The sequence below is a fragment of the Trematomus bernacchii genome, unplaced genomic scaffold, assembly GCF_902827165.1.
Source record: "Trematomus bernacchii unplaced genomic scaffold, fTreBer1.1, whole genome shotgun sequence".
Classification (NCBI taxonomy): domain Eukaryota; kingdom Metazoa; phylum Chordata; class Actinopteri; order Perciformes; family Nototheniidae; genus Trematomus; species Trematomus bernacchii.
The window spans coordinates 21,664,919-21,680,883 of NW_022987720.1; the positions used below are offsets into that span (position 1 = coordinate 21,664,919).

At 40.1% G+C, this 15,965-nt stretch overlaps 1 protein-coding gene across 1 annotated transcript; it reads left to right on the forward strand.

Moving 5' to 3' along the window:
- Positions 1 to 1,672: 1,672 nt before the first annotated feature.
- Positions 1,673 to 11,044, forward strand: LOC117493337 (voltage-dependent calcium channel gamma-1 subunit-like). The gene is made up of 4 exons (XM_034143848.1): positions 1,673 to 2,076; positions 8,300 to 8,374; positions 9,916 to 10,053; positions 10,464 to 11,044. Exons 1-4 carry the CDS (start codon positions 1,836 to 1,838, stop codon positions 10,694 to 10,696), a joined length of 687 nt encoding a protein of 228 aa, XP_033999739.1. The 5' UTR covers positions 1,673 to 1,835; the 3' UTR covers positions 10,697 to 11,044.
- Positions 11,045 to 15,965: the final 4,921 nt, after the last annotated feature.

Genomic DNA, 15,965 nt, shown 5'->3' on the forward strand with positions numbered 1-15,965 from the left:
TCAATCCTGATTTCAATGGAAGTGAGTTTCTGTTATTGTTCATGTACTGAAAAGCTTGCCGTGTGATTTCAGAGACGATCAGAGATGCTGTCATGCTGTTTCCGTGTTTCTCATTACTTCTTGGTTGACATGAGGTGATCCCTCTTGTGTGAGACACTTGAATCGTCAATATTGTGTCACCAATCGCCCACACTTCGGACTAGTGCATGGAGGCTCTGCAGCTGTTTGGTGTTCCTGCAGTTACCAGGAGACCGTGAGCAAATGAAGACGGTCAGGGGTCACAAAGACACTATTATAACATGCTTAGAGACAAGCGGTTGCTCTCACCTCCTCCTCCTCTGGGAGAAAGGCAGTTTCGCTGCAAGTGTTTTCAGGTGGAACGTGATAATGAACACAACTGTCTCTCATCTCTTCTCAACCAGCACTGTGGGGTTTCTTTTTTAAAAGCTGGCGATTGGGGTGATTTGTCTTCGACGATCAATTTCCTGGTTCAGTTAGCTACTAATGGTGTTTACAGGAAGCACTTTTGCTCTCTCATAATACATTCATTTTGGAAAAAGGGTAAGATATCAGGCTGGCAGTGTTCATTCTTTGCAAATCTCTTTTATTCACACACACTGATAAGACAGAAAACAACACAGAAAATTCTCTCCCTTTACATCTTGCCTTAGCTGAAAATGTCTTGCCATTTAGTGTGTTAAAAAAATCCCAGATCAGAGTGAGTGTTGTCAGTTGAAAATGGGCCAGAGTCCTTCCTAAAATGGGGCACATGGTTTATAAAAAGCCTACCCATTTACTCAAGTATTTCATAGGGAAAAGGTTGATTGTGCCTTTGAGATGAATCAGGATTTAGGGAATTAAAGTCCTTTACAATAAAAAAAACACAGAATCAAACATTTGTGTGCGACATACAGCGTGTCATAGCCACTTGTAGGATCCAAATGCAAGTTGATGTATATTCAGGGACATTAAGAAGGCCATTTTTAATCAACTCAAATATATAAAGTTACTCTCTCTACTGTGCTGCAGAGCAAATGACATCTTTGTGAAGTTAACATCTTATTTGAAAGGTCCTTTGCAGAAGCTATTTCTCTGTCTTTCTGAATCTGGACCAGCTGCATCAGGTGGGACCCTTGTCTCGGGCCTTAAGCGCTGATTGGCTGAGTAAGTAGATCAGCTCATCCAGACGACTTCTAATATAGTAGACCAGCCCCCTTCACCCCACCCCTTGTGAACTCCCCTGGCACACAGTGCAGGAGACAATTCAGCTGAATGGCACTGTATAAAGAGACAGAAAATGTTTTAGATGAATTAGAGATTCATAAATAAATGATTGCGCTGTCAATACTTGTTGGAAGTTTTAATTAGATGTCGGAGTTAGACGACTGGAACCTTCTCAATCAATATACTGTGCCTGAACTTTCAACTTTAAAGTGTCTGATCGTGACCTGACCCTTGTGGACAGAACTGCTCGAGAAATAGGTGTGATAGGTCTGAGCTCTTCCCTGCACATCTTCATTTTGTAGCTTAATGGCCTCAACACAGCAAAGGCAACTTGGGAGGGAGAGAAAGCAGAGAGAGGAAGAAACTAGGGCACTGCTAACTGGCCCCTTTTTACCAAACATCAGGCACAAAGCAGAGAAAGAGAAAGAAAGAGCGGTGGACAGGAGAGGACTTCAAGAGTGAAGTGAAGCTGTAGACAAGACGAGGAAACCTCTGGAGTCAACGCCCGTCGTCTAGACAAACACGACAACCTTGACTCTCACCTACCCGTGTCACACACACGTGAAAACGCGTGCATGTGCACAGACTTTGCACACATTTAGAACAGCAACATGTTTGAGGAGCAGGCGACCAAGGTTAAGATCACTTCTGTGGTGATTGTGGTGGGCATGGCGACGATGCTGGCGGCGGTGGTGACCGACCACTGGGCCGTGCTCAGCCCCCGGGTGGAGAAGCTCAACGCCACCTGCGAGGCGGCCCACTTTGGCCTCTGGAGGCTCTGCAAGAAGATCATCTTCATCGTGGAGGAAGACCCTCGGGGCAAAGGCTGCGGTCCCATCAGCCTACCTGGAGGTACTAAGCGATTCGTTCTTACTTAAACTGACTGTTTGAGGATTGTTGTGCTTACTGTTAAGCTTCATGTCAGGGGGACAACAAATATTAGACAACAGAAAAATATTTCTTTCTGTCTGCTAGCTGTCATATGCTAACTTGTATTTGAGTTAAAGATTTGAGATTTTGTTCAGTACTGTTTGTGAATTTAAACTATGTAGACCTGTTGGTCACAGCATTGATACCATAAAGTCATTTTTTTTTATTATATATCGGGACATCAAATGCAAATATTGCTTTCATGTCTAATAGATATGCTCAATAGAGATAAAGGAGTGAAAGAGCGGGTCAAACGCCAAGTTTCTTTCCATACGAGCACTTTCAGTCAACCTTTTCTTCCACTCTGTGTTTCAGTCCAAACAGACATATGTTTAATGGTTCTATGGCCAGCTTCTCTCAGAAACCATTATTATCTTCCGTAGAGGAAGTCTCTGAACAGACTACTAATTTAGCACAGTCGAGCAGTTAAAGTCAAGTGTGTAATGGAAGAGCATCGCTGCTGTACTTCACAGCTAACATGACCTCAATCTGTTCTGTCTGGTCTGATGGACTCTCAATGGAAAATTAGACATACAAGCCATTTTTGACCCAGAAAGTGTTATGTAATTTTTCAGCATACTCTTTATAGACTAAAATCAATGGATGCTAATATAACTCTTAACTCTGGCTTGCAGTGTCACAGCAGATCTGAGGTTAATATGAGAGATGCTTTAGGAATGCAACTAATTAAAGCAGGATTTTCTGATGCCACTAAAAAACCTTTGAAAAAACGATTTGAAATAACTCGCTTGATTACAAAAAAGAAAAAGAAAAACTGTGATATGCTGCTTGGTGCAAGTCAATTTTAGAAACGATTTCCTTTCCTTTCATATGTTGCATAGAGTATGTGTTTTAGTTAAAAAAAGTCAAAGGCATTCAGTGTTCAAATGTATGCTTCGCCAAGAAAACCTTGTAGCTTAAATTACTAGCCCTTTTTGAACAGAGCGAGCACTGGGACAAACAGCGTCTCGTTTGCCTCCGGCTGTGTGCGCATGCCTTGCAGCCTAACAGAGAGATTTCAGTCTGACTCTATCATTGACTTAGCCTCCAGCTCCAGCTCCTCAGGATCAGTACAGGCCTTAATGAAGTGTGGCTTCACACTCCAGCTCATGAGTTAGAGTACACCTGGAAGGCTCAAGAGGGATGAAAGGGATTGTGAAAGAAAACTGATGTCTGTGTGGGTGAATCGAGTAGTATTCATAGACGGGGGGTGGGGGGGGGGGGCTTTCCAATGATAGGAGGTGATACTGTACATAGAGGACGGAAAGACAAGGTAGACAAAAGTTGTGATAGCTCCCTGGACCCTGACATAATGATGTGACACATTTGGGGCCTCCAGGACACCTTTTTAGTGTAAAATTGAGATTCCCAGCTGCTGTCTTAGCAATGATTTCTTCAATGAATGAGAGGCACATTTGATCTGACAGACTCTAACCTCACATAAGATGAACAACAGTATGTTATAACCCCCACAACCTGACAGACAAAAACAGTGTCATAATGTGTCCAGAATCGGCTTCTGCTATACTCTGGGATGACACAAAAAAAGACATCAGACAAACTCCTGTCAGAGAATGAAAATAACCAATGTTTTTACATAGACGTATTTGGTTACATTCCCATAACCACATTGATGTTTCTAAACCTGGGTTATGTGGGAGATTTGGTGTGTGACTATGCAGCCTGTGGCTCCCACACTGGGCACAATCATTTTGGTGGTTATACAAGATGATCCGTACTGATTTGTGGTCCAGGTGACATCAGAAATAGGCCTGTAAGTGTGGGGGTGTGTCCCTGAGTAAAGAGGACATTGGGTGAGATGCTGATTGGTCCATTAACAGGTTAAGAAAGTGAGTTTCATTGACGGTCCTCACCAGGCAAAGCTTATTTCGCTTCTCCATTGGCTAAGAATTGGCATCTACAGGTTTCCTCTCAACAGGTGCTTCTATCTTCTGGCTCCTCGCTGGTCAATCTGGTTGATGCAGTTCGACAGCAGAGAGAATTACTGTACAGCCACTTTCTAGCTTAAGCCGGTCTGTTTCCTTTTTGATAAGAGTGATATCAGGAATGGCTGCATGGCTGAGCATTGAAGGCTTGGCTGGATTGCACACTTTGAGTGCAATTTCACATGAATAATAATGTTTCACATGGGATAAATACACGTTGTTTTTTTTAAGGGTGAAGTGTTTGCACTTAACAAGCCAGCCAGCCTTAAAGCAACACCATGAACACATCATGATGAGATCTACAACATGGACTGGTTTCTACTTTTTTCGATTCTTTGTACATCTCAGAAATGAACATAAAATACAAAGTAAAGAGAACAGTAATAGTCATATGGTACTGGCCACTGAGATATAGTCTAATGGAGTGGCTAACAACACCATACCAGTGTTACTTATCTGCTTCTCAATTTAATTTGCGTTCATGGTCAAGTGTTTAGTACATCACCACATTGTACAAAAAAACTAAATTAATCAAGAATGCACCATAATACATTACGACCTTGATGAACAGTATACCCAAGCAGGTGATTGAGCCCAACAACACACATTTGCATTTTCCCAAACAGAGGGGGAGTCAGTCTTCAAGAGACACAAACACTTTTCATAGGCACAGTTGAACTGCTTCTGTGAAAAGGTTGCTTGACAACGGCAGCAAAGCAGTGAACCAAAATGACTTTTGAAATGAGCTTCCCACAAATGACGCATGACGGCTTAAGTGCTGTAAAAGTCAATCAAACCCTTTATTTTTACATCACGCATCTCGAAAGGGAAATAAAGAGCGTTAATGGTGCTTTTCCAACACATACGTGTGCAAGGAAAAGGAAAGGAGTTCAACTTTAGAGATGTTTAAGAGCATAAAAGTAGGAAAGTGTTTCTTTCCTACATTAGAAAGCAGCCAGAACGCTCCAAAAAAATGCTTCCTTCTCCATTTCTTCAGTGACACAACACTGGTGCCCCAATTCATTCCCTTGTGCCACCTTGAACCACCACTTTCACTTTCCAAACAGTAATCCAGTAATTTTCCTCTCTCGCTTTGGATTCAGAGCCAAAAATGTGGAGGTGTTGCGTTGCTTTGGCATTCAGAAAACGAGAGTAAGGTTCAAAATCTGAATGAATCACTCCACAGTATGCAAATGAGAAACCCTTCCAGTATGAGATACTCAGACGTAGTTTTGGTTGAAAATGATAACTTTAATGTTTTGAATGTCATAATAAGAGTCAGGCCGCATTCACACACACACACACACACACACACACACACACACACACACACACACACACACACACACACACACACACACACACACACACACACACACACACACACACACACACACACACACACACACACACACACACACACACACACACACACACACACACACACACACACACACACACACACACACACACACACACACACACACACACACACTCATACATGGATTTATTCACAAGGGCTCCTGTGCTGTGTCCCAGTTATCAGACCTCCTAGAGGAATAGCCATTCAAATAACACCACCACCCATCTTATTCACATTGACCCAGAATTAGTGGGTCATTCTGGGTGGCTACAAAAAGAACAGGCCCTCCTCATGCCAACAAATCTTCTGTAACACTCCTGCAAGAGATATATGAGTTATTTTGTAAGAGCAATATGAGTTCTAATTTTGGTGAAAACATGAGTTCCAAAGGAAAAGGAAAATCACATAAATACTAAACTGGAAGAATAATCAAAGACCAGTTGAGTTGTAGGAGAGAGAGACAGGTTTAATGAGGTGGAGATGGAGGCATGGAGAGGAAGGTAAGGCTAAAGGAGAATCTGCATATCAAACAGAGGAAGGTGGCAGCAGAGTTTAGTCGAAAGAGGCAAAGCTAAAATGACAGGCGGTACTTCGTTCTAATCGCTGTCCCTTACTGGAACTAAATCTCCTCATTAGCCTGACTGCAAGGTCAATGATACGCACCCAGATGTTGTCCTCCTCCTCAGTGAACGTTCACCAGCTAAAGTTACAAGACAGTTTGGTTTTGAACCTTACAAAATATGTGCGATAACAGTAAACTTTACAAGTATAATGCGTCAAGGACAGAACCTGGAAACAAAAGTGTTCGCATACTGAAGCAGTAGAAAGTGATATAATTATTTGAATGAATCACACTTGTAGAACAGATCTTCCTTTTTAGCACCAAGGTTAAGTACTCGAGAAAAAATATGTTCTCTTACTGGCCTTGAAGAAGTTTTGAGCTATTCATTGAATTAATGTTGGCATATTTGTCATCTGACATGTATAACAAACAGCTCCACCAGGCAAATTGACCTTACATTAGGTTCGAGACCATTTGGTGCATGTCGGCAAAATTGAATTTCTTTGCATCAGGAAAAACAATCAATACGATTTTAAGTAGACCTAAAAGTCATGACCTTGGAGGATGTACTATTTGATTAAGAAATAACTTGTCAACATTTTACTGAAAAATTGAAACCCGCATTCAATTAATTTTCAATAAAGATGAAAGCGAGAAACTCTACCCTGGGCAAAACCTTATTTCCGATTTAAAAAATGCAAAACAGAAACGGCCCCATAGTAGGTAAACATCTCCAATGCTATGAGACACTGTAACACAAGAACTGAAAAAGGAAAAAGAACATCTTTTCCTCACAACAATTGAAAACTCTTACAATAATTCAAAAGCAATAACCTGTAGAAACAATACACATACATGAAATTAAAGTTCAATGACAAAAGGAAACATAAACAAAACAGATACAGGGCTAACATAAGGGTGATTAGCCACCATGCTAACACACACACACACACACACACACACACACACACACACACACACACACACACACACACACACACACACACACACACACACACACACACACACACACACACACACGCACACACACACACACACACACACACACACTTTACATGTGTAAACAGATAGGACTGGGCAAGAAGTGCAGCAGCCTGTTGCTAGGTTACCTCTTTAGTGATTCTTTCTCATCCTGGATAACAAACAGCTCCTCACTCATACACACACGTAGTAGGCTATATGTGCACACACACACACGTGTTCAGACACAGAAACCTTGTCCGTCTCTGAGAGGACAGAGAGAGCACCTGTCTGCTTTATGGGTTTAATCTCAGTAAGAAAGGAGTGGAGGAAAAGAGCCAGCTTAAACAAACAGGAAAGATGGATGTGGCTCCAACAAGGATTCGTTTTTCTATATGAAGCTATAGAAAAGATTATGGTCAATATGTGTAGAAATGGGTGTGGCATGTTATCTGAGAATTAAGAACATGGAAGACAATGAAGGAACTTAATTTAAGATTATCTTTTTGAAAGTAAAACTGGAACGCTATTGAGTTTGGGGAGGCGTTAAACATGCATCGAATGATAGCTTGAGTTTAGATGGCACATAATACACACCTTCATTTTGCGCCTTCATTTTTCGTCCTATCCTATCATTACATGTCACTTGTTAGATGCTTTTATCCAAAGCGACTTACAAACTCAATACTGTGGGCAATCCCCACAGGAGCAATTTGGGGTGAAGTGTCTTGCCCAGGGACACAACAACATGCTGACTGCAGTGGGGTTTGAACCTGTGACCCCCTGAGCCCAAAACCAAGGCTCTAACCACTGCGCCACACGCCTCCAATATCTCTCTCCGTAGCCCTTTTCTCTACCTCGTTAAAAACGTCATGAGGTCAAGCAAAGATGTACTCTGGAGATAAACCCTAAGCTTTAGGAGAGTTGGATTAGCTCTTATTATGGCTGCCGCTCAAATTCTTCAGGATTAGTATTTCTGATGTTCAGGTTTTAGCTGCTAAGACTGTATGAATCCACCTAGGTGAACAGCTAAGAGACAATATGCTAGATAAATAATTCTAAATCATTTCGGAACTTTCAAAATAGTGAGGTTATGAATGGGTAAATAAATTAACTTTTGTAAAAAAATATAATGGTCACACAACATTAACATTTTTCATGGCTGTCTGTTTAATCAATGTATGTGCATTGGCTGATTTGAATGGGGTCCATTGAGAGGTTTAGGATTGATATTTCAGACACACAGATACAACCCTTTTTTCAACTCCCTCTTCTCTCTTTCCTCTTACTCAGCACAAAACTGTTCCTACTTCAAACACTTCACCTCGGGGGAAGAAGCTGAAGTTTTTGAAGTGAAGACACAGAAAGGTGGGTGCCTCCTCACTGTCACCCATACTGAAACAGATCTTTTTTCCCCACAAACGTTTGTAGGAAATGTTCAAGGAACCTAGGTTTTTCTTTTCTATACAACTACAATACACTTGAACACCAACTCAGTAAAATGCACACTGACCTTCATATAAGATAAGATAGAAATATGTTCCAATATACTCTGCTTCTGATCTTCTCATCTTTCCGGCTTAAGAAGGATTGTAATTCTCAAAGTCAATGTATTTCCAGGAAACAGCTAAACCCTTTTCAGCTTCTGAAGAACACACAGCGAAGCGTGGCGGGGGGGACACATAGGTACTCATAAAGACAGGCAATTACAGATCATTATCACGTTTAAATACATAAATGAATACAGTGTTTACAAGTCTACAGTCTTGTCAGAATATCAACGCTGACCAGCTTCTGGCTGGAAATGAATTATTTCAATTTGAATGCCGCTAAATTCAAGCATCTATTCATGTGCATTTATTTTGTATGTAGTTGTGCCAAATTGAAAACACCATTTAAGGTATATATAATTACGTTTATTTATTATAGCCCCTTTCACAGAAATAGAATTCACAAAGTGCTTCACAAGAAAGAACAAAAGTTTAAATTAAGACCACAGAAACATGAATACAATAACCACATGAGGCAGAAATGTAAGGTCAACATAAAAACAAAACACAGACCACGTGGAGTCCTGAAAGGAACACACATAATAACAGAACACATCACACACATTTCAAATTGAAATAAAAGCCAATGTAAAAAGATAGGTCTTCAGTAGTTTTAAAAGACATCATCATCATCAGCTTTATTGAAGAGACTCAAAGTCAATTTCTTTAAAAGACATACAACACTCAGACACTCTACAGAGACTGCAGAGCCTGTTATTACCGGCAGGAAGTATACCACAAATAATACAACACAAATTGGGGCTTGAAAATGTGTTTATTGAACTGAACATACCGTGCAAAAGCTATCAAGCTTAGGGAAAAACATGCATACGTGAAATGCAAAAGCGATACTCATGCATCACCAAACAGACCAACAGCCCTCAAAGAGACAGGCGACCTGCACTGGAGAGAATGAGTGCATAGGGTTATTTTACACTTGATGCTCCCGTCGGGCTGCTGAAGTGAAACCGGATGCTCTAAGGTTCATTTCTATCACAGTTGGAGTGTTAGATTGAAAGAAAGACTACATCATAAATATCTACCAACAGACAGGAGGGGAAGAGAGAGACGTCGTAACCACATTGTTATAAGCCTGGAGCAAATGGCATTATTGCCAGTTTGGATAAATGACTGTTGTTTTAAAGGGAGGCTAATTTAGAGGCTAATTATCTGTGTCATGATTATGTAAACGAGATTGCAACCTCCCCTTCTGCTCCTTCCCACTCTCTTCTAATTTGTAATAACTACAGCTTCTCTCTTTTCTCTATCCCTCACTTTCACTTGCTTTTCTTTCTGTATCTTCACTCCCTATTTACTGTTTATTTGTAACTTTTTTCATCTTGCTTTGTCTAACCTCAGAGTACAATATATCAGCAGCAGCCATTGCCATCTTCAGTCTGATCTTTATGATCCTGGGCACCATCTGTGTCATCTTCTCTTTCGGGAAGGGACGGGACTACCTGCTCCGGCCTGCTGGGATGTTCTTCGCCTTCGCAGGTGAGACGCTGCAGATAATGTGAATCACAGATCAAGCTCTGGCTGCTACTCTTGTCTTTTGTGTTACAGCTTCAAGTGAGATGTAAAAGTGTCATCAGACCTTTTCATTTGTCAAGAATATTACTAATAGGAACGAAGCCTCAGGCAGTCAGCTCGAATACTAATGATACATGTACACGTGAGAAGCCGTACCCTCTCATACCACCAACCAAACTCACTCATGTGGCGCTCTTTCTTGATGTAGCCTTAGGGTGACATTTCAATATATTTATCATCATATACTTTGATGGGTGTTAACCCCCTTTTTGAATCGCTTTTATTCTTACAAACACAACGGACAATCTTGACATTTAAAGGTTGAACACAACTACTCTCCTAAACGACCGTGACTCTCTGTTTTGTCCCCGCAGGTCTTTGTATTATCATATCTGTTGAGGTAATGCGCCAGTCTGTCAAACGCATGATTGACAGTGATGAGACCATCTGGATTGAATACTACTACTCCTGGTCCTTCACCTGTGCCTGCGCCTCCTTCACGCTGCTCATCCTCAGCGGGGGTGCCCTGCTCCTCATCTCCATGCCCAACATGCCCCGTAACCCCTGGGAGACCTGCATGGACGCCGAGCCGGACACATTAGATTAGCCACAGGTGATACAATGTCTGGAAGCCTGGGTAAAACAGACACAAAATACACCTTCACCTTGAGCCCTTTAACTGCATATACTATCTCACAAATGTACCCTTACTGCAAGATGTTGTCCTAGTTATTCCCACCTCCCTTGTCCATTGAGCTTAGTTTATGTTAGTAAAATATTATAATCAACTTGGAGAGTCTTGTGATAGTTAACCAGCCACAACAAAAACTATGAATTTCACCTTATCTTTACGGGGTAAAGCAGTGAGAATATGACTTGTTTGGAAACCTCTTCCTTTTTGATGTGTTCAAGACCATAGGAATGGTTAAAGTGGACCTATCATGCTATATTTGAATAATATAGTGTAGGACCATACCTATATAAGGCATATTTATACTTTTTTTTTTTCAAAATACCAAACAGATCATGCATTTTAGCCATGCCTCATTTTGCTCAATTTGACAATTTCTAGCTCTGTTTTTGCAAGGGCTGATTCTGTGAGCAACAGCACCACCTACAGGCCTGGCATATGTACTACAGCGTCTCCAGCGCTTTCGGACGGCAATGGCCGTGGCTGTCTCCTCCTGATTGGTGGAGTTGGCCCAATAGCCGTAGCGCCACCGTCCTGACGTCAGGACAGTGTTCAAATCTGGATCAGTTTTTATCAGATCCGTTGCAGCCCCTTTTTTAGAGATTTGGGTATGGAGGAAAATAGAGAGGGTTGTGTTTTCTGACACTTGGTGAGTTCCCTGGAACACCGGGGACACACATTCATGTATAAAAGACGTACAAAAGTGCATTTTGCATGATAGGTCCCCTTTAAGTAACATCTGAGACTTAAGAGTCATCTGCAGAGCAGAACCAAGACCAAACGTATCTTTTATACAAAGTCCATGTGTGCTTATTAATTGTTTTTGGGCTTTGGTTTAGTGATTTTATGCCAAACAAACAATGCCATAGTGATAGACAATCAAAACTGTAATGTTAAATTGTTTATGGTCAATCAGTACGATTATCTGTCCTTCAAATGAAAGTACAATTATTTTCCAATCTCTGTTAAATACTGAACAATATAATTTTAAAGAACAAAGTATGTCAACAAGCAGACCAGACATGATTAAACCTCAAGACTTTAATGATTCAATACAAAAGACCAGGCAAGTTTAACAAAAGAAAGACTGGTTTGGATTGTACCACACAGATACAAATGGTGAGCTATTGAACTGAAAGGCTGTGTTTTAAGTGCAGCAGTGGGTCGTTGTAATGGCTTCTTCTCACTTCAGCCTCTTCTTTTCTCAAAGGACTTTCTAAAACCAATCTATACCATTGATTGTCCATAGAGGAACACTTGCCAGATACTCCAGTGTCGATCAGTCGGTTATTTCAGGTCAATGTTCAGGACCTCTGGCGTCTTAACCTCCAATCCACGATTGTCCACAGCGTTTGCTAAACAGTAGGGTTATGCTTTAAATGTTAAGAAAAGTTATCTGCATAAAAAATCAACAAATATAAAAGATTTTCATAACATAAATCTTAAAAAAAGGTTTTTGGGGGGGTTTTAATAAATGTACGTGTTTGTGGCAATTACATTTTCAATTGCAATTTTGTATTAAATTGTGTGAGTTTAATAACAGCATGCTGCTTAAATATTTACTTGAAATAAAACATATGAGTATGAAATGATAATCTTTTCATTTAAGGGTTGCCTTTGATTTGAAAATGGTACCTTTAAAGCATTAAGATTTGATCGAGTTGCATATTATATTGGACCAATATTTAACTTGAGGGCGGCCTCAAGTGTCATGTATAGACAAACCTTTTTTTATGGTGCTTACAATGTTAAGCTATTCAAATTAAAATACATAGTCGTAGTTAACTAGTTTGCTGTTATATGCACAGGGATTTAACTTAGGTTAGCTACTTGAATGCAAGAGGATTCATCAGTAACAAGTAAATGAACATCTAGATCAGTGGTTCCCAACCTGGGGGGGCGCGCCAAAGATCGCAGGGGGGGCGCCAGGCCTCAGATGATTTGAGGCCAAATATCATATTAAGACTTTTTTTTTATTAATTTTTTAATTTTTTAATTTTTTACATATAATTGTAACGCAATACATGATTGTCACTAAAAGCCTTGTCTCTACAATTTGAATACAAATTCAAGTTAGTAGCTATTATAGGCATAAAAAGACAGAAATGTATAATTCTTTCTTTAATAGAAATGTTTCTTCTGCCCGTAAAGTGTCCAAACCAGGCTTTTCTGGATAAGCGAAAATGGGGGGGGCGCAACTTCCAACAGGAGTCATTTGGGGGGGCTCTTGGGAAAAAAGGTTGGGAACCCCTGATCTAGACTGTATTCATTTTTATTTGGCTCTGTTTTCCGTAGATTTCCGTATAATTAATTATTGTTACCAACAAATCAATTTACGTGTAGCATCTTATTTTGAGTCACTCTAGAGACCTTGAAGTCATTAAGCTGGTGCAGTTAAATAAAAGACTCCTCAATGAAGTTGTTTCAAAAGGAACACAACAAGAAATTATTACATTCAGCTCTGAGTGCTTTTGAGAGGAACCTTTCCTCTGTCTGCAATCACAAGGTTACTTTGTTATATGTTTGTATTATTTTATAAAACCTTCACACGAATACTGCCATCACATTCAGCTGTTGTCGTTGTTGTTGTTGTTGTTGTTGTTGTTGTTGTTGTTGTTGTTGTTACCTGTCTGTAATTTAAAATCACAAGCTAAAAAAAATTAGATGTTTAATTCAATATATAGAAACAAATCTTTAGGAGTCTTGAGATTCTTGAAAACAATACATCCCGCTTGCACTTCATTCTAGATGTTTAAATGTTCTGACTAAGTCAACCCGGTATCACGGCTATGTAAAATCCTCACATGTTCACATCTTGCCGTGATACCGGGTTGGACTAAGTATAGCATGTCAATGATCGTAGCTTAAACTAACATACAATTTGACAACTACAGAGGTCAATAATCATGATATTATGTGTCCATGTTTTTCCACACGGTCTCTATCAATGTGTATTGCTGTGCTTTCTCGTTAGTTCTCTTCTCCTATTACTGTGTACATTCTTTTTAAAACATATGAAATAAAGCAAGGTATCTTCCTTATGTTAACATACATATACTAACAGGTGGAATCAATGGTTTAGCATTTATTGACGAAATAAATATGGGATTTTGATTCTTTTCTTTACTGGGAATTCAACCATCCTTGTGTCGTCGCTCACACACTCACAGAGTCACTTTTGTCCAGGATCCTCTAAAGCAGAACATATTGTTGAATTGAGGGTAAATCCTATTGGAAATGCTTCAGAGATCTTACACAGCGCAGGTCATGCAGGTCTTCTCAGGGGCGGATGTAATAGATGCACAAAGCTCCCTAAATGATTCATGAGACCTTTAGCTTCGAGCATCGAGAGCAGAGCGTACACTATTTACTCTCTGCCGCCTACAACCGTTTTGATATCTGGAACTCCCTCATGGCTTTATTTGATACTGTTTGCTCTCTAACACCTGTTTCCATACTATGTTTATTTTTGTATATTATGCCAATTAAAACATATACATGTGCTTATGGATCAGATATGTGTTGTGTCATTTGTTGACCTGTACTCCAAGGCTGCATAAATGTGTTGGTAGATTATATGGAATTTGTGCAGAATGCATTTACCTGCTAAAGCTAAAGGGTCGCAGATGATTATTTGGTAAAGGTTGAACATGAACACACTAAACCATGATTTAAAATGTGCAGACAGTCAGGTGTGGTTCTTTAAATAGTTGAAATGTGCTTAAAGGTGGGGTAGGTAATTTTGGAGAAACCAGCTCGAGATCGCTAGAATTTGAAAATACACAACCGGAGAAAATCTGCCACTTCCTTACAGAGCCCCTCCTCCAACACACACGGACGCGCACATGACCAATGAGGGCACGAGATAAGTTTGTGCACAGATGGAAGGCTGACCGGCAGGTAGGCCATCCAGTTATTTTAGCTGGGCCGGCTAAAATGATTGGTCATGCTTTTTACAGTACTACGGCTTCCACAGATGACATTTTTTTATGGATTTTTTGTCAAAGCACTTAAGATATTCATTGCTATCGGGATGTTAAGAGCATTCCATGGAATATAACAAAAAGTGTATCTCGAGCCGGTTTCTCAAACTTACCTACCCCACCTTTAACAGACCAAAAAAACAATACACATTTTTCAAAACTAAAATAGTTTTTCTGTTTTTTCATGTTGAGAAAATCAAGACAATATCTAACTGGGGAAGAAAACACAACTGCACAAACCATAAAGTAGTTAAACATATATGTATGATATTAAATAACAACTAATGTGTGAAGTAAATGTGAGATTATGCAATATGACTCTGGTTTGTCTTTTTGTCCTCTACTTACCTGAAGTCCCATCTATAACATTTGTGAATAAGTCTTCAGTACAGCTAGAGAAGACAAATGCCACTGATTTGTCTCACTTTGGTGTTTCTTCATCGATGAAGAAAGCTGACTTATACAGCAGTCATCCATTTATTTGAGTCACTGCTATGAATATAAAGCCTTGATTTCCAGCCCTGACCTCGGACTGAGATCTGTCAAAGCTGCTACTATTCTCCACACACAGCAGGACAGCTCCAGCATTTTGCTTTCAGCTGCATCCCGCAGAGAGCGCATGAGCTGGCCTCAGAGTTTCAAATCTCTGGGTTTCAATTCTTTCAAGTCGGTAGGAAAAAGATGAAAAATAACATGTAATGATGGGCATAGAGTGATGAGATTAACATATAGCAACATTAACCGTAAAAAAGTACAGATGGACACAAGCTGGCCATGAAACTGACTGACAGAAGTCAACTAAATCCTCTGAGGCTCGGCCAGCCATGCCAGATTAAAATGAAAGGGAAATTACGAAGACAGTAAACGTTATAGACAAAGTGCTCATAGCGTAAGCGTACTATCTTAGCAAATTAAAGCACAGCCTAAAACTGCAGCTACATGTTTGCTCTGAATGCTGCTATTTTCTCTGGATCCATACCAAAGCCCACGTTTATAGTAATTGGTTGAGTGAAATCCTTACTTTTGTTTATTTTGTAAGTCAACAAGTGTTGGACATATTTGACCCCTGTTTACTTTCCTTTAATCTTCCTCATCAACATGTCACACAATTTCCGTATGCTTCTATTCTGTCTATAATCTTTACTTTGCATCCTCAAAGTCCTCTTCTTTCTTTGTCTGTCATCTCGGTTTTCTGACCTTTT

What these genes read in the sequence shown, in the direction of transcription:
- LOC117493337 (XM_034143848.1), top strand. Translation starts at nt 1,836, where the DNA reads ATGTTTGAGGAGCAGGCGACCAAGGTTAAGATCACTTCTGTGGTGATT. An exon ending in TCCCATCAGCCTACCTGGAG is followed by an intron (nt 2,077 to 8,299) that starts GTACTAAGCGAT and finishes CCTCTTACTCAG; the next exon opens with CACAAAACTGTTCCTACTTC. An exon ending in TGAAGTGAAGACACAGAAAG is followed by an intron (nt 8,375 to 9,915) that starts GTGGGTGCCTCC and finishes GTCTAACCTCAG; the next exon opens with AGTACAATATATCAGCAGCA.